General features: G+C 38.3%; 1 protein-coding gene across 3 annotated transcripts in view; it reads right to left on the bottom strand.

Annotated features, from left to right (window-relative positions):
• The window catches only part of PAK1 (p21 (RAC1) activated kinase 1), a 203,297-nt gene that overhangs the window by 13,402 nt on the left and 170,717 nt on the right, over positions 1-19,178 (bottom strand). For all 3 annotated transcript variants that reach the window (XM_031961338.1, XM_031961337.1, XM_012545318.3), the window contains exons 9-10: positions 7,797-7,845; positions 3,840-3,952 (exon numbers count right to left, since the gene is read on the bottom strand). In XM_031961338.1, coding sequence (XP_031817198.1) covers positions 3,840-3,952; positions 7,797-7,845 — 162 coding nt within the window. The remainder of the gene's footprint in view (positions 1-3,839; positions 3,953-7,796; positions 7,846-19,178) is intronic.

The raw sequence follows: 19,178 nt of genomic DNA, 5'->3' as shown, positions 1-19,178 counted from the left end.
GGGATGATTACATTTGTGCTATCTACCTTTATAGTGTTATAAGGCAGCAGCATAGTAAATTTTAAAGTGTTTGAGAAACCAAGGTCTGTGATAACATCAGTCAATAAGCATTTATATTAAGCACTTATTATATGCCAGGAATTGTGCTAAGAGCTGGGAATATGGAGAAAGGCAAAAATATGGTCCCTTCCTCAGGGAGCTCCCAGTCAAATGGGAGAAAAATATATATGTATAATTAATGAAGAATATAGACAACATATATGGAAAATGTAGAAGGTGACGCAATGGTCTTGTGATCTCTTAATGCCAACCTAGAATAGATAGGATATGAATGAGACTCCACACCTCAAACATACCACCCCTTTCTCCTGTTAAGCTACTCAACATCTACTATGCCCCAAGCACAGTACTTTATGAATAAAAACCCCAAAGAAGACTCAGTGGTGCCCATGCTTCAGATAAAAAGAATATTATTAGTTTTAATCATGAAATCATGTACATATGAAACCTAAAAATTTAAATTCAAAAAATAAAAAATAAAATAAAATAAATCTTGATACCACAAAGTGAGGGAGCTTGGGGATGTTGGCCAGGCTGATCTAGGAAGACTATAAGGTGGCTCCAACAGGAACCCACCTCAACTTGGCACTTTGGACTTGGAAACACTTATGAACTGGAAGCCGTGGCATGTGCTTGTTTTCCTACCTGAGTATTGATGACAATTCCCAGCCAGGAGCTCTGTACAAGGAGACATGGCACTGTCCAATGAGGGGAAACTAGGTAGAAGGGATCCATGGAACCAAGGCTCAGACTAAAAGAAGAATCCAAGGTTTCATCGACTCATAGAACCCAAATCTATCATTGAAGTCAAACCTGACACAGGAAGCCCCTCTCCAAAGTTCAACCTACAGAGTGTGCCAACAGTATTAGCGCAAATTAGGTAATAAGAATAGAATACAAACAACTGGGAATTAGGGAGGGCTTCACTTGAACCAGGATTTAAGAGAAATTAAAGACTTCTGGGAGACAGAAATGAGGAAAGAGGCCATAGCAGATGTGGGGGACAACTTGAGCTAAAGCATACTGGTGAGAGATGAAATGCCAAATTTGAGGAACAATAAGAATTCCAATGTGGATGGAACAAAGGATACACAAAATAGAGAGTCATCAGATTGTGGTCTCTCTCCATTAAAAGGATCTCTTTTGCTCAAATACCTGCCATGAAGGGGAACTCATTATCTCTCCTGATGTTTCCTGTCTCACTGTGATATGGCCCAAAGGATTAGACAGTTCTTTATACTGAGTTGAAATCCACATCTTTCCCCTCAAAAATTTCCTTCTCACTGCTCCTGGTTTTACCTCCACACAGCACCAGAAAAAAAATCTGTTCTCATGTCCCCTTGACAAGCTTTCAGATATTGGAAAAGAGCAATTATGTCCCTCCCCCTCCCCCCCACTTCACTTTCTTCTGATTGTTACTCCTAAACCTACTGGATAGAAGACCAGATATTAAATCAAGAAGCTCCCAAGATCAAATCCTATCTCAAGCAGAATTTGCACTCAGGTCCTCCTGATTCCAAGTTTATCATTCTACTCACCAAACCCTTTAGTTGTTCTAGTAGAACAACTAGGACCTCTTGAAGCAATCCAGTCCCTTTTAGACAATTGTAAGGATTAGCAATTTTTTTCTCACATGGAACTAAACTGTCTCTCTGCAGTTTCTACCTAATTGTTCCTGTTTCTGTCCTGTGGGATCAGGGGAAATGTATAATCCTTCTTCCACATGACAGCCCTTTACCAATCTGATAAGAGCTATCATGTTCCTTACAGAATTTCTGTGAGCTAAACATTTCCCAGTTCTAAAAAATAATCTTTATGTAGCACAGTTGTTAACAAACCTCTCATTGTCCTGGCCACTCTGCCCTGAGAAGAGGCCCCACATGCTTCACTTACAACACCTTCCCCAAAATGGGCCACTTAGAACGAGACAAAGAACAAAACAAAGTACTTCCGACATAGGCTGACCAGGGTAGAGAGGTGAACTTTGCACATCACACTTCTAGCTGATGCAGAAAAAAATTACAATAGCTGAGATATTCTGAGAGTTCCCACTGACCAAAATCCTCTGATAATTTTTAAATAAACTTGTATTCAGCCATGTTCATTTCAAAGTATGAAATTGATGCTTTGATCCAAGTGCAGGGCATGATTCTTATAGGGATTAAACAAGCAAGCCCTGTGAAATTACTTTTTATTTGATGTGGTCCATTACTTTAACTTGTCAAGGTTTTTCTGAACTTTTATCAAGGTTTTTCTGAGCCCTGACTCCATTCTACATGTTTTCATCTAAATGACTGATAGAACTCTGAAACTAGCACTGGGCAAAAGAACTGGGACACCCCATAGAAACCTTTCTTCTGGTGGATATTAATTCCCAAATCACTGCTTTGGGATTTAGCCATATGTGCTCAGGCTAATGGAATTATTTGGGGTCTTTTTATTGGCCGCCATCAGTCATAATGTTGATACTGTCAATCAAATCCCTTTTCTCTGAAACTACTGTGTATCCTATCCTCTCCTTCCCTATTCTGTACTTGGTAAGATGGTTTTGAAAACTAAATAGACAACATATAATTTAACTCTTTTTCACATCTTTTTATCTTTTTGGATCCATCATGCTAGGCTGCATCGTTTTGCAACCTGACTTTGCAAGATATACTTGTAAGCTTTGTGTCAATTACACATCTGTCCAGGATTCTTCCTATGGCCTCATTCAAGTTGCAAATAAAAATGTTCCCTATCCCCAAAGGGACCTGGAGGACTCCACTAGAAGAAGAAGATATAAGCATTGGACAGGATCTATCTATCCAACCAACTCTTAATTGACCTAAACTATTGACATCAACTAGACTATATCTCTTCATTCTATCCACAAGTTCAGCATAAGACTTCTGGAAATAAACTACCACATTCTGTTGATCTGCCTATCTAGAAATCCAAAATGAAGTGAAATCCCTCTAGCATAATCATCTGTTTTCTGGAATCATTGCTTTCTTTTCTAGATGTCTACTAACTATATCTTTCACATGCACGCCATATCATATCTATGATTTCATTGGTATAGGGAATTGCTACAAAGGAATTTTTTCTACCCACAAAGACTGGCACCTTCTCTACAATGTAGAACCTTTGTGATTTGCCTAGAATATCAAAGACATCAGCGACATGCCCAGCATCACACAGTCCACAGTGATAGGACATAAACTCAGGCCTATGAAATAAGCCTCCTTCTCTGTGGTTCCACAGTGCCCTTTAATAAAACCTTTTAGAATTTTGGCAAATCAAATACTGCTCTCTGTCTTAAAATTTACAGATGTATTGGATAAATTAGCACCAGGCCTGAAATCAGTAATATCTGGGTTCAAATTCAGTTCCAAACATTTATTAGCTAGACAAGTTTCCTCATCTGTAAGATAAATTATAAAAGGAAATGAGAAATTACTTCAGTATCTCTATCAAGAAAACCCCCAAAAAGATCATAAAGTGTTGGACACAACTGTAAAATGACTGAACAACAATACAAGTAAAATGTTTTATAAACCATAAGGGACAATATAATTATTGGCTGTTATTGTTGTCTGGAAAACAATTTGCAAACCTTAAAACACTATAAAAAATGGGAACCATTGCAGAGATGACAAGTTAAAAATGCTAGAAGAAAGTTTCTTATTTGGTTATAGGTTAGGCGATAACCTACTTCCCCAGGTACCTTCCAACTTTGTGATTCTGTAGAATACCTCCCCATCAGCCTCCAACTGACTACACATGAAACAACACACCTGTCCAGGTAGTTCACAATGTTGGGGTTCTTGTTTTCCCTCATGACCAGGATCTCATTAATGATTAGCTCCTTCTTGGGTTGCTGTTGTAAGTTCATCTGCTTGATGGCCACCTGAAGTCACGACACAGCAAAAGGTCAAAGTCACTTTTAAAAATCTGTAACAGGGATCTAGATGGAAGCTCATCTTGCTTACCATCAAGGAACTGGGGCTGTCCAGTGTCTGGCCAATGAGACATCACCACCAAAACCAAAGGACAAGAAGATGGTGCCGATTAGGTTACAGTAGCATGCTCCCCCTCCCCCCCAAAACCAGGACATCTGCTCAGAGATTGGACTCTCTCTGCCCAAAGACACCCATGTACAAATGAGGATACGCTTGCATCCTGACAGAAGAAGATCTTGAGGTTAGATGGCCTGAGTCCTGATTCTGACAAAGCTGACCCAAGGCAAGTCCCTTGCCTTTATGATACCCACTGGCAGGCTTAATTCCTTCACCTTCAAATTGTGGAGGTACTTGGATGACTTCTCTCAAGGGGCCACAGATGTAAGAGGTCATCTTGTTCCATTCCTTCATTTAACAAGGAAGGAAACCAAAGTCTGCAGAGAAAAATGACTGCCCAAGCTCACATGTATTACTAAGTGACAGAGGTAGAATCTGAACCCACTTCTGTAGTTCCAAATCCAGTGACTCCAGAACCTAAGTCAGGGACTCACGGTTAATAAAAGTTTGTTGACCTGAACATAACTAGAAATTCAGCAAACCTTCATCTTATTAGAATTCATTCTGGAAATCTTTAATAAACGTCTTTTATGTATAAGATATGTCATAGTGAGCAACATAGGCTCCTGGTTTAGGCAGGCAGATGGATCAGTAGATAGAGCACTGGACACAGAGTCAGGAAAATCTGGGTTCAAATCTGGCCTCAGACACTTCAGAACTATATAAACCTGAGCAAGTCACTTAAGCTGTCTGTCTCAGTTTCCCCATCTGCAAAGGGAATAAAAATAGTACTTCCACCCCAGGATTAAAGTGCTACATAAATGCTAGCTATTATTACTGCTGTTATTGTTATTATTGTTATTATTAAAGGAGAAAGACTATCCTCTTTGAAGTTCAAATGATGTCTCTTTTTCTGTTCCTGTGTGACACTAGATACACAATTTAGTCATTACTAAAATGAGGAGGCAATTAGACTGGATGATATCCAAGGTTCCTCATGGCTTTCCACAGACAATCTTTTGCTTCTAAGAAAAGAAACCCCGCCATGTTGGTGGTTTCCTTCCTCCAAATGATAGCCAGTAGCTCCTACCTCCCAGACCAACCCTGGAGCATTATGCTTCCATCCATTATTCAGAACAGCAAATTCCCTGGTGCTGACAGCTTGGTCAAAGACCCAGAGAACAGCCTGAAGCACTGCATTAGCTGTTCTAATGGGACAACTTCCATTCACAGGTTATGACCACAAACGGCACAGAGCAACATGAGATCAAACTCCTTTTCCTGCTTCCTATACAACAGAGCCTCTAGGACCTTCCAGGAATTACAAGTCTGGAGCTGTTCTTCCCCTAAGACCCAGGGAACATGGAAGAGGGAACCAAGCAGTAAGCTGACTCTACAGCACTTTAAACACTAAAGCACTTTGGTTTATAATGTGTCAAGCTTCTTGAGAATGAGTTTTATTCCCTTTGGTATCCCCATCACCTAACAGCGCCTGGCATACTGTAGGCATTTAGTAAGTGCTTGTTGGTTGCCATATCTGTCTCTCACAATACTCATTATAGAGATGAGGAAATTGAGACACAGAAAGGGAAAGTACCAATTCACTTAGCTAGTAAATAGCAAAGCCAGGTTTTATAACACTTGGTCCAGCAATGTTGGCTCACTGAATAAAATGATTTCTCTTAGAAAAGAATTAGAGAATCTTAAGATTAATTAATTAACATTGGGGATTGATCCTGACCTTCCCTGTTTAGAGGATTAAATATGAGTTATTATCCATGTCTTTTGAGCTCTTAAGACTTTCTATGGAATGCTATTCCTTGGGCAGCTATGTAGTGCAGTGGATAAAGTGTTGAGCCTGGAGTCAGGAAGGCTCATCTTCATGAATTCACATCTACTTAAGTAGACAAGTCATTTAACCCTGTTTGTCTCAGTTTTCTTATGTATAAAATGAGCTGGAAAAGGAAATGACCAACTACTCCAGTGATCTTTGCTAAGAAAGCCCTAAATGGAGTCACAAAGAGTCGGAGATGACTGAAAAATGACTTGACAACAAAAATTGTTCCTCAGCCATATTCTGCCCAGTTCCTCATGCTAAGATATATATCCCTTTGAAACAGTCTACATTCCAGCCAAACTCATCTATTTCTCATATTCTGAACTCAGCATTCCTTCTGCTACATCCATGTTTTTGCCAGCCTCACCCCCATATCCAGAAGGGACTCCCACCTCCATCTCTCTTTAGAGAAGGAGGTTCTTAGCCGGAGTCCATGAATTTAGTTTTTATTGTTTGATAAATGAATTTCAATAAAATTAGTATTCCTTGGAAAACTACATATTTTGTTTTAAGCATTTCAAAAAACATTCTGAAAAGGAACCCACTAGCTTCATCAGAGTGCCAAGGGGGTCCAATAACGACAACAAAAACAGTTTAGGAACTTTTCAACCAGAGAATCCCTGACTTCCTTGTAAGCTTAATTCATGCTTTTTTCATTGTTCAGTTTCATCCAACTTTTCATGACACTATGGACTATGGTCCATATATGCCAATATTGGCAATGGCATTTTCCTGGCAAAGATACTGGAGTGGTTTGTCAGGTTAAGGCAAATAGAGATTAGTAATTTGCCCAGGATCACTTGGCTAATTAGTGTCTGAAACTAGATTTGAATTCAGGTCTACTTGTCTCCAGGCCCAGTGCTCTATCCACCACATCATCTAGGTTAGTTCATATATTACCTCCCACAGGTAGACTTTCCTAGGCACTGTGTTTTCTCTCTCTTCTCAAATTATCATCAATTTGTTTATTCATTTCCTTGTTGTATCTACTCCAATAAAATGAAAGCCTCTTGAGCACAAAGACTGATTTTTAAAATTTTGTCTTTGTATCCTTGGTGTATGGCAAGGTACTTGAACTTAGAAGGTGCCTAATAATTGTATGTTTGTTCAAACTAAATAGGAAGAAAATATGACACAGAATATTTGGGCTAGGACCTTTGTATAACCAAAGGATGTTAGAAAACAGAACGATAAAATCTAAAACACAGAATATTACATGTTCAGCATTGTGCCCCTACAGCCTTTTCATCTAGGAAGATCCTTCAGCTCCTACAGGCTTCAAAGGCTGGGACCTCTTCTTTTGGTTTGTTATTTCTTTCTAGAGCCTCCATTTTAAAGAAGGGCCCCAGGAGTCAAACATATTTGCATCTTCATTCCTCTCTGCATGTTATTCCTGCCTCTCCAGACTTTTTCTATCATGCTCCATCACCCCGTTTCCTTTTCAGCTTCCTTTTATATGTTTCCTTCCCTCCTTAGACTATAAGTTCCTTGTGGACAGGAATTGCCTTTCTTTTTGTTTCTACCTGTTTCCCTAGAACTTAACAAAGCATCTGGCACATAGTAAATGCTTAATAAATGCTAATTGAACCCTATATCTGGAAAGGATCCTACAAACTACATTAAAACTTCCTCAATTTACAATTAAGAAGAACAAAAAATGATTTGCCTAAGATTCCATGGTAAGCTTGCCTCCTTTACCTATTTCACTGTGGTTAGGGTACAAAAAGTGAACAAAATGCTTTTACTCTTCTCCACAGAACTGGTTTTCACTACTATACAAATTTTGTTATAAGAAAAAAATGTCTTGAGTAAATAATAAGACAATTCTACCAACTAGGGTTACTACCAACTAATATCCAGTACAGTTTGAAAAGTAGTTGTCAGTAACTGACACTCACCTCCTGTCCAGTGGCCACATCCATTGCTGTGTATACTGTGCCTGAAGCTCTGTAAATGAATGAAGAGAGAGAGAAACAGCTATTTAATACAGGCAACATCACTTATTTACCTTAATTTCAAATTCATGCTTCTTTTTAATATGACCACTTAAATCTTTGGCTAGGAATGGGCTTATATTAGATATTTCAAGATTTCCTAGATTTAAAGAGATCTTGGGATATCAAAGCTAGTATGTCAGATTCTTAGAATGAATGCTAGACAATGAGGAAACCTCCCTTGTCTTGTCCCGAGTCCTTGAGAACTGATAAAATGGAGAGAAAGGAGCATGACTGAAGTCATAAAGAAAATTAAACTTTTAAAAGAAAAGTAATTAAGAAAAGGTGGTCCTTAGATCAGGAACTGAGGCGGCCTGTAATGGCACGTTCTAGATATAGAGTCAGGAATTCTTAACCTTTTTTTGTCAAGCACCCTTTTTCAAACTAAAGTTTTAAAATATGTAAAGGGAAATATACAAAATTACCAAGGAAATAAATTGTATTGAAAGTGATCAAAAAATTTTTAAGTTCACAGGATCTTAGTTATGAACCTTTCTCATTTAGAAAGATATGAATAAGTGTCTGGTCACCTCTGTGATTTCACTGGTGCAAAAAGCTCCTGGTAAGAATAAAAGCCAGCACTGAGACAGCAATTTTAAGATTTTGCTTTGTGTTTACTTGTTTCAGCCATATCTAACTCTTCATGACCAATTTAGAGGGTTTTTTTGAAAGTTAATGGAATGGATTGCCATTTTCTTCTTCAGCTCATTTGACAGATGAGGAAACTGAGATAGAGTTAAATAACATGTCCAGGGGCACACAGCTACTAAGAGTCTGAAATTGGATTTGAACTCCGGTTTTCCCCAGTCCAGTTCTGGCACCCTATCCACTGCACCACCTAACTGCCCAATTTCAAGGTTTACAAAACTTTTAATGAATAGTATCTCTCCCTATCCTCACAACAACCCTGTGAAGACGTATGGTAATTATCACATTTTACAAATACAGAAATTGATATGGAGATTCAGTAACTTTTCCAGGATCAGAAACTGAGTGAGTGAAACTGAATCTGAAATCTGAATCTTGAACTTAATGCTCTATCCACTGGGCTACCTATCTAGATGCCTCTATCTTCAAGTGAAGAAGCAACTCCCTTTACCAAGTCAGATCAATAACTGATCTACTGCTCACAGTCTCAGGGAGTCATTTAGGACACTGACAGTTTAAGGATTTGCCAACTGTCACATAATCAAGTATAATTTGAACCCAGAACTTTCTGATTACAATAATCCACCTCCATAGCACACACACACACACACACACACACACACACACACACACACCATCAGTAACAGAGATGTGTGTGTATATATATATGTTTTTATACATGCATAGGTATGTACTTGGACAATTAGGTGGCACAGAGGATAGTGTCAGGCCTAGGATAGGAATATTCAGTTTTTCTGAGTTCAAATACATTTTCAGGAATGGATTTCCTAGACTAAACTGTTTGCCTCAGTTTCCTCAACTATAAAATGAACTGGAAAAGGAACTGGCAAACCATTCCAGTATCTTTGCTAAGAAAACTCCCCATGGAGTCATGAAAAGTCAGTCAGAATGAAATGACTGAACAACAAATATGTATTATATACACTCATGCAAATCATATGTTGTTTCTATATAAATGAAATTACAATATAATTATGTTTTGCTTACATATAAACACACACCTGAAAAGCACACACACTGAACTATTCAATCCATATAGGTCATACAGACAGAAAACCCTCTCACAAAGAGAAACAGATTTCTACAATCATTTTGATAAGCCATCAACAAGACTCTGTAGGCTGTAGCACTAGAATTGGATTCAGAGAGTCTAGAAGAATGGTAGGATGAGCTCTTACATTCTATATGCTCCCAATCTGTAGTCTAATGGCGTATGTTCTAAAGTCCCCTCTATCCCAAAATACTTCATGGATCTATGACTGTATAGTACAAACCAAGAAAATCCAAATTTTGTGCCAATAACCAAGACTCTTATTAAAATGTGTTTCTGAGGTGGGGATGGGGATGATGGTAGGAAAAAACCCAATTTGGCAAATTAAAATAAAAGATTATTAAATGTCCATTATGTATATGGCACAATTTTGTGACCCTGAATCTTATAACCTTTACATTTGGACAGTAACTTTTATTTTTCATTGAAAAATAAAAGAGATCCAATTATATACTATGGCAGGAACTCTTTGGAGCCTATTTAAGATTACAAGGAATTTACAAGTATACATTTTGGCCTGAAAATTACAGTAATCAGGGCCACAGAACCTTAGACAGCCTTTTGCTGAGGAGAACAAACCGTATGAATTTGGAACTAACTCAAGATCCTGTAGTCTCCTATCAAGATGACCAACTCCACAGGGCTTATTCTTAAAAAAAGAACTATGTCCTCCTCTGCTACCCCTACAAGGTCCAGACATTATGTAGGACCATAGTTAGTTGACAATAAATACCTTAAAGGTTAGACCTATAAGCCACTACAAAGTGCCCTCTTTCTCCCTCCCTCTCCCTTTCCTTCTCTCCTTCCCTCCCTCCCTCCCTCCTTCTCCCTCTCCTTCCCTCCCTCACTCTCCTCCTTCTCCTTCCCTCCTTTCCCCTCCTCTCATTTCCATAAGGCAGACATGCAATTAGCCTTTAGTCTCCAGGACTTAAAAAAAAAATAAGCCACCCACAGACATAAAGGCAGGCTGGGTGTGAAAGAAAGCAGACCCTGAGCAATGAAAGAATTTTAATACATGATAGAACTGAGTGGACCAAGCATCTTCGAGACCTCTGCTCTACAAACAACAAGATAGAAACAGGCTTAGCTGGTACTGCCCTGGTTACAATGCCACTAGTACCTCATTTCATCACAGAGGTCCACAGTAGGTACATCAGGGATACCCTAGGATTGGCAAACATGGTCATGAATACTTCCATGTATCACAACAATAACATAAGAAAAGCACTTTGATCAGTGAGTGGAAGCTCAGGACCACCACCCTCTCTGCCAGGTTTTCCTACCTTGACTTTCTACTTTCTTTGGGGGGAGGAGTTCAGACCAGTGATTTGATGGTTGGAGGAAACCCCCTCTGCCAATATAGACCAGAAACTACTGGGCAACTTGTGATCGCTAGAGATCTGTTTGGGGCACTAAGAGGTTCAGTGATTAAGTTGAGACCAGGGTCACAATGACACATATATGTCAGATCAGAGTCTTCTTGACATCAAAGATAGGACTATCCATTACCCCAAATTACTTCTGTTACTTATTATCTAGGACATATTTAGGGCATTTGAGGTCTAGGGAACCTTCAACACTGCAAAATTATGCCAGCCCCCTACAGGCCCCCAAGCTCTTGGCCAAGAGCAGGAATGCTTACATAGCACTTTCTCATTCTTTAATGCGGTTATACTGTAATAGTCTGTATTACAACTATCTGAAACGGGATATCATCCATCTGTTTGAGGGGTTCTTAACCCTTTTTGTGTGTCACACTCTCCTTGGAGAGCCTTTGGATCCTTTCTTAGAATAATGTCTAAATTTCTTTTGAGAGAGAGAGAGAGCGATACACAAAGACACAGAGAGACGCAGACACATACAGAGAGAGAGAGAGAAAATGGAAAAGGGAGAGAAAGAAAGAAAAGAGAGAGAAAGTAAAGAAAGGAAGAAAGAAAGAGAAATGGAGAACCAGAAAGGGAATGGAAGTTGAGTAAGATCTCAGAGTTAGCAATGAAGCTATGCTTTAATAAATAAATGAATGAATAATAAATTTTTACTATTATATATAATTTGTTCAGTTCACAATTATATATGTATATCTAATATCTAATAAATGCATGCATAGATGACTAAGATAGGAGAGGGAAATAAAAAGGTCAGAAATGAAGGCCTACAATAATAAGTATAGGTAGTTTAGACTAAGTTCCTAACCTATTTTACATCACGAGCCTCCACTTCCACTTTGACAATCTGATAAAACCAATGGGCCTTTTGTCAGAATCATGCTTTTAAAAATGTAAAATAAACTACAAAGAATAATAAAAGGAAACCAAAAGTTAACAAAGATAAAAATGTCATTTTTCCCCCTCCTTCAAGTTTATGGACCTCCTGCCTCCTATCCTTAGATCCCATGAAAGTTGAGGACCTTGGGCTAAGAACACCCAATCTAGTACAGATTGGTTGCTATTTTGGGGAGGTGGGAGGGAGAAAACTTTGGAATTAAGACTCTTAGAAAAATGGATGTTGTCTTTTCAACAATGAGGTGATTCAGGCCAGTTTCAATAGACTTGTGACGGAGAGAGCCATCTTCACCCAGAAAGTGGACTGTCAGGACTGACTGTGGATCACAACTTAGTTCATCTTTTTTGTTGTTATTTGTTTACTTTTTGTTCCTTTTTTATCTGATTTTTCTTGTGCAGAATAATAAATGTATAAATATGTACAGAAGAACCACACATATTTAACATATATCAGATTATGTTCTGTCTAGAGACTCCTTGTCTAGAGGAAGAGGTAGGGGAAAGGAGGAAGAAAAATTTGGAACATAAGGCTTTGCAAAGGTAAATATTGAAAACTATCTTTGCATATATTTTAATAATAAAAAGCTATTATTTAAAAAAACTATCTTCACATGTAATTAGGAAAATAAAATATTATTTATTGAAAAAAGCAAACAACCAATCTATTTGAATATATGTGCCTTAAGGACAAGTAATCTTGCTGTATCTCCTTCTAGAGCCCATAGCAGTTGCCTAATAAAGGCAACTTTTGTCTCTATATTTCTTGGGCTGACCTAGAATTTTTGACTTTTTACAGGATTCATAATAATAACAATTGACATTTAAGGTTTGACAAGTACTTTGTATACATATTTGATCCGCCCAACAACTCTGTTCAAAGTTCAAAGGTCTGGATTTGGAAACTGAGGCAAGGATTAAAATGACTCGCCTGCAGTCTGTCCTCTTCCAATAAACCTTTTCTGGCCCCCCAGGTCCTCTTTCCCTTTGTGAACTGCAATGAGAGACAAGCAGGTCTGGAACAGGTGGAGGAAGACAGATGGAGCAGAAGGCCAGAGGGAGGCTGGGCTTTGTATAGGAAATGGAATGAGGAGACAGGACGCAGTGAAGCAAAAGAAATGGGTTTGGTGTTTGAAGGAGGAAGAATGGTACAAAAGAACATTGATGTTGGAAACCGAAAATCTGGGTTCAAATTCTGCTCTGTTGCTTAATGTGACTGTAGCTAGGTCATGTAGTGTCTCCAAGACTCATTTTCTTTTAATGGTAAAATTAAGATTGCACTGTGAAAAGGCAGGAACAACAGCAAAGCAGTCGAAAGTGAATGTTAATAAAATTACAAAGAACAAACAGTCCCAAAGAAGAGACACAAGACACTTCTTCCCACTCCTTTGCAGAGGTGGGAGAACCATGAGCAGGGAACACTGCATGTATTTTCATATTTTTTTCAATATAGTCAGTGCGTTTGCCGATTTTTTTCTTTCTTTAAAAATATTCTTTGTTATATGGGTTTGCTTCCTGTGGGGGAAAGAGGAAATTTAGATGTAAATTTAGGCAGTATAGAAACAAAAGATTAAAAAAATTATTTTAAACGAATGGTTAGGATTAAGGTGCTCTGAGGTTTCTTCCAACTCTTAATCTATGATCTACTGACATATGAGTTCATGATTATTAGCTGGGTAATCACAGACAAATATTCCCATCTGTAAAATGGGGATAAATAATGTTTCTGAAGAATCAACTAGCAGCAGCACCTCACTGAGCTCCACCATCTCCTCTCTTTTCTCCGAGATCTCGCAGCACTCAATCCTCCCCATACACATGCATTACTTTGAAAATCCATATTAGAATTCAGAAGTCCTCCATAAAAAAAATAAATAAATAAAAATAAAAAAAAAAAAGTCTCTCTTGGACTCTATCAACCTCTTCACTCAGGAAACTCTCCCCACTCTTGGACCAATACCCACCATTCCTGTAGCCTCTCCCTCTACAGTTTAGTTCCTCCCAAAAGCTTTATTTTAAGAAAGAATCCAGTCAGGCCAGCCATGTCTCCATTTCCTTCCAGGCTCCATTCTTGACTTTCCTGGAGTTTCTCTAAAACCAGAGTCTTCAAATAAATTACATTTATTTTGTAATCCTAGTATGGCTGATGTGATGACAGCTAGCATTTATATAGCGTCTATATAAATGTTCCAGGCACTAGGCACTTTATTAGTAAAATTAACTAAAAACAATACTCATTTCATTTGATCCTCACAAAAATCCTGGGAGGTAGGTGCTATTCATTTTATAAATGAAGAAACAAGGCTCAATGATAGCAAGAGAATAATATCAACAGCTCCTATTTCCATAATTTAAAAAATATGGCAAAATGTGGTGGTTTTCCTGGAGGCAGCCTTAGTCTCAGTTGAAATAATTACTCCAAAATCCGGCCGGCTGGTAAAAATGCAAACGTTTATTTCTCCTTCCAAATTAGCCCGGTTAGTTGAGGCCTATCTCTCTGCCTGGCTCCAAGAGATCTTGCAGCTTTGTCCTTGGCTTCTGCATCTGCTTTCTTCAGCCTCCAGCCAGCACCAAGTTGGAAGATGCAATGAATCTCTCTATACCTCCAGTCAGTTCCACCAGAAGTAATATTACCTCAGTCATGAGGTAAGCTGTTTTGTTCAGTTGCTTTCCAGTCATGCCCATCTTTTTATGACCCCTTTTGGGGTTTTCTTGGTGAAGATAACCTTCTCCAATTCATTTACAGATGAGGAAACTGAGGCAAATAAGTTTAATTAAATTATTCCTTTGGGTTAAGCATTGTCTGGTAGAGGAAATAACTTCATATTTCTAGAGCAATTTATGGTTTGCAAAGGGGTCATGACAATTCAGTGGCAGGGAGTGCATTATTACTATTCCTTTTTATATATAGGGAAACTAAGGCTAGAAGAATTAAAGTATATGCTCAAAGCCATACAGGTAAGACACAGAGCCAAGATTTAAAGCTCAAGACTGGTGATTGGAAAGGACACTTGATGGATGAGTGAAGGGATGAATATGAAAAAGCATTTATTAAACATTTACTACGTATCAAGCACTATGATAACCAGAAAAGGAAGAGATAGCTCTTGTTCTCATTTTAAATAAAAAACACCTAAAAGAAAATTCATCTACAAGAGAGAGGGAAAGGCCTGGATATCCTAAGGATATGGTGGAGGAGGCAGATGGCAAAGCCCAGGGGTCCTGAGGTTATAGCAGGTAGGATGACAATATTCAGAAATAGATACAGAACATATGGGGAGACCTGGGGATTCTCCACATCACTGGCGATTCCCACTTCATCCAAGCCCTGTGAACAGAGGGCCATGGGGAAAGCAGGGAGGCAAAGGCAGTGGTCACTCATATTCTCACCAGGCCTTCCTGTGTGGGCTCTAGTAAATTGTGTGGCTGGAGGAGGAGGAAAGGCAAAAGAAAAAAGGCCCATGCAAGCTAGCAGATCTCCCTGCCTCTCACTTGTGCCAGATTAGGAAACAAAGGAACATAAAATAACAACAGCAACAAAGACAGTGACAATATTTGTGCTTTCCACACAAAATCTCTGTGACAAAGGTAGTACAGATACCAACATTTTATATTACAGATAAAGAAACTAAGGGGTTCATAGAGGTAAAATAATTTGTCCAAGATCACAAAGTATGTGGCAGAAACAGGATTTAAATTCAGATATTCTAATACTTAATCCAGTTGTTCTTTCTACAGTACATTGGTGTTGTTTAGTCAATCCCATCTGATCCTTTGTGACCCCATTTGGGGTTTTCTTGACAAAGATAGTGGTTTGCCATTTCTTTCTCCATCTCATTTGACAGATAAGAAAACTGTGGCAAGTTGGGTTAAGTGACTTGCCCAAGATCATCCAGTTAATACATGTCCGAGGCCAGATTTGAACTCAGTATGGCCCAACTCCAGTGGAGGTTTTCAAGCACAGACTGGATGGCTACTTCTTAAAGAACATCATAGAGGAGATGTTTAAGTTAAAGGTTGGACTAGAACCTTTCAACTCTCTTCACAGTCTAAAGTCAGATATGTTAACTGAGTGTCCTAGACCCATATCACTGGAAAATGATTCATATGCCATCTACATAAGCCTTCTTCAAATTTTGAAGGTCCCCACGGGCTCTAAGAGTTACCTTCCATGTCCCAACAGTCTCCATTGTAAGATCCTTCCTGACTATGTTCTGACATCTATGTCCTTTTTTTCTAACATTCAATAGGCTAGAATTATTTCCCACTGACATTTCTACATTATGAAACTCCTTCCAGTTAGATAATTCTATGAATTGGTGAAGACTTTTATTTCTTTCTTTCCATGTGAATTTCATTTAGTCAGCCTATAACCACCTGCTGCTAATGTGATTCAAAAGCTTCTATAGCCAAAACTACCCCTGGCACCTGTTCTAATTGGCTGTCAACCTTTTCCAAGTCGCATGCCGGAGGGATAACTGATCTTTGTTTTAATTGGCTGAGCTTCTGACTGTGCAGAATGTGCATGTGTATGTGTATGTGTACATACACACACACACACACACACACACACACGCCCCATATTTCAGCCAGAAGGGAGCAGTAATATTTATATTTATACAGTTTCCATTGGATTGTAACTGCTCCCTGGGGCCCTATGGCACGAGGTACATGTTTTACAATGTTGAACAACAGGGGAAAGGAGACAGCACATAGTGGAGGAAGCCTGCCTTTATTCCAACTTAGGTTCTAACTTGCTGAGTCACTTCAGATATGTCAGTTCCCTTTTTTTTTTTTTTTTGGCCTCCACTATCTTTGCTAAAATGAGGGTAATAATGCTAGCTTTAGGCACCTCACAAGAATATGGATATTCAAGGAGTTAAAAGGCAAGAAGTTATAATTTTTAGAAAAGAGAGAACTGTATAGTCAAAGTCCTGAGGAAATCAAGTGCCAGCTGGAACCAATATGTTTAAGAAGCAATTTGTCTTCCCTATTACTAGTACTCTTACTACTATAACAACCATAATTACAACTATTAATACCGATACAACCATAACTGCTAGAACTATTACTACCACTATTTACTACATTTACTACAACCATGACTACTGCTGCTATTATTGCTTGATTATAACTACCACTACTACTAGTACTATACTATTACTATAACTAATATAACTACTATCATCACTATTACTAGTAGTACTATTACTATTACTGTGATTATGACTATTACTGCAACTCTAATATTGCTACTACTACTACTAGAAGCATTATTGCTATGATTATTACTACAACTACTACGATCATCACCATTACTAGTCCTATTATTCTGACTTATTATAATTCCTAGTACTACTACCACCACTATCATTAGTAGTAATAGTATTATTACTATTACTATGATTACTATGACTATTACTACAGTTACTAGTACTACTACTACCACTATTACTATGATTACTGTTAATACTCCTATTACCACTATGACTACTGATGCCACTACTACTACTACTATGATTTTTATAATTACTATTATGTATTATTACTATATCTACTAGTATCCTACCACCACCATTATAATTATACAACTATGACTACTATTACTAGTACTATAACGACGACTAGTACTAACTACTACCAATACAACTACCACTACTATGACTAACTACTACTAATAATAATAATCATAACATAATGGCTATGATTACTACCTCTACTACTATTACAACTATGGCTATGACAAAACTACTGCTAGTAGTATTATAATTACTAGTATAACTTTCAGTAGTATTTAAAATAAGAACTGATTTTTTTCTATTGCACTTAAAAGTTTATAAAATGCTTTTACACATATTATCTTATTTGATCCTCACAGTAGTCCTGGGAGACAGATGCTACTATCATCTCCATTTTACAGATGAGGAAACTAAGGCTGAGAGAGACTGACTTGTCTAAAATCACACAAGTTAAGTATATGAAGAGGAATATGAACTTATGGCCATCCGATTCCAAGCTCTCCGTTCTAACCACTGTACCATCTAGCTCTATCTGCTATAAATGTCAGTTGTGGTTTTTGAACCGAGGGCTCTGCTCACTTCAAGACTCTGCTCTTTCCATGTATACCCCACTTTTTTAGTTCCACAAGGAAGAACTGAGACCAAATAGGGTGCAAATTACAAGAAGACAGATTTTAGCTCAAAAAAAGCCTTCTTAAAATGTTTCTTCCCACACTAGAATAGGCTGCCTGAGAATATAGATAGTATTACCCTATCTGAGCAGAAGCCTTCTGAGCACTGCCCTGGGTTACTAAGGAGAATTCTACAAAGGGTGGGAGGTTAAACTCTTATTTTCTAACGAGAATTTTTATGAGTAATAATCACAGCTCACACTGCTACAATCGTTTTCATATCTAGAAGCCCTCTCCTTTTAATAACCCTATGTGGTGGATACAACTAGGTTCAGGTTAAACCAAATAAATGAATCCCTAAAGTGGTTGCATGTATGCTAATCTGCCCTATTCAAAGTGATAATTGTATAAAATATGGTTCTACCCCAGTGAAAATATGTCAAGCAAATTCAAATCATGTGATTACTTCAGGGGATTCATGGGCACCAAATGGGAACTGGCTGCAATGTAGGTAGCAGCACTCACGTTTTCAGATTATTCACATGGTTGGAAAGGGCTATATCCCCAAAAAAAGAATCTCATCTATAATCTCCTGGGTATATGGTCATCTAGCTTCTATTGGAAGACCTACAATGTTACAGAGCCCACCACCCGGTGAGAAAGTCCAGTTCAACTTTTGGCTCTAAGTACTGAGAAGTATTTTTCTGATTAGCAGCCCCAAGTTGCTTCTTTGCAATTTGTAAACCATTCATCCTGGTTCTTCCCATTGGGAATAAACACTCTAATCTGTCTTCTTTCTGATAGCCCTTCAAAAAAGTTGAAAACGGTATCATAATGTTTTCACTTGCACCCCAAAGATAACTCTTCTTTTAAGCTTCATTTTTTTTTAACAGAAAAAGAAACCAAGAGTTAGTGTAGATGGCCTATCCAAGTGGACATAGCTAGAAATATAAATTTCGGGACCAGGGGTCCTTTCCAGGTATTCAAGTCCAGACTCCTTCCAGCTAGTGCAGCTGCCAGCCTAATGCCAATAAAGGATAATTTCTTTTTATCCCTGGAGAAATGCATGGCATTTTTTTAGGATCTATGCAGCTTTGATATTCTAGGATTCTACTGCTCTCCTCTTCAATGGGCTCCAGCTGGAGGCCTCCCATTCC

This window comes from Sarcophilus harrisii, chromosome 3, assembly GCF_902635505.1.
Source record: "Sarcophilus harrisii chromosome 3, mSarHar1.11, whole genome shotgun sequence".
NCBI classification, from domain to species: Eukaryota; Metazoa; Chordata; class Mammalia; order Dasyuromorphia; family Dasyuridae; genus Sarcophilus; species Sarcophilus harrisii.
Note: the sequence above shows the minus strand (reverse complement) of the source record. Positions and strands in the feature narration are given on the sequence as shown.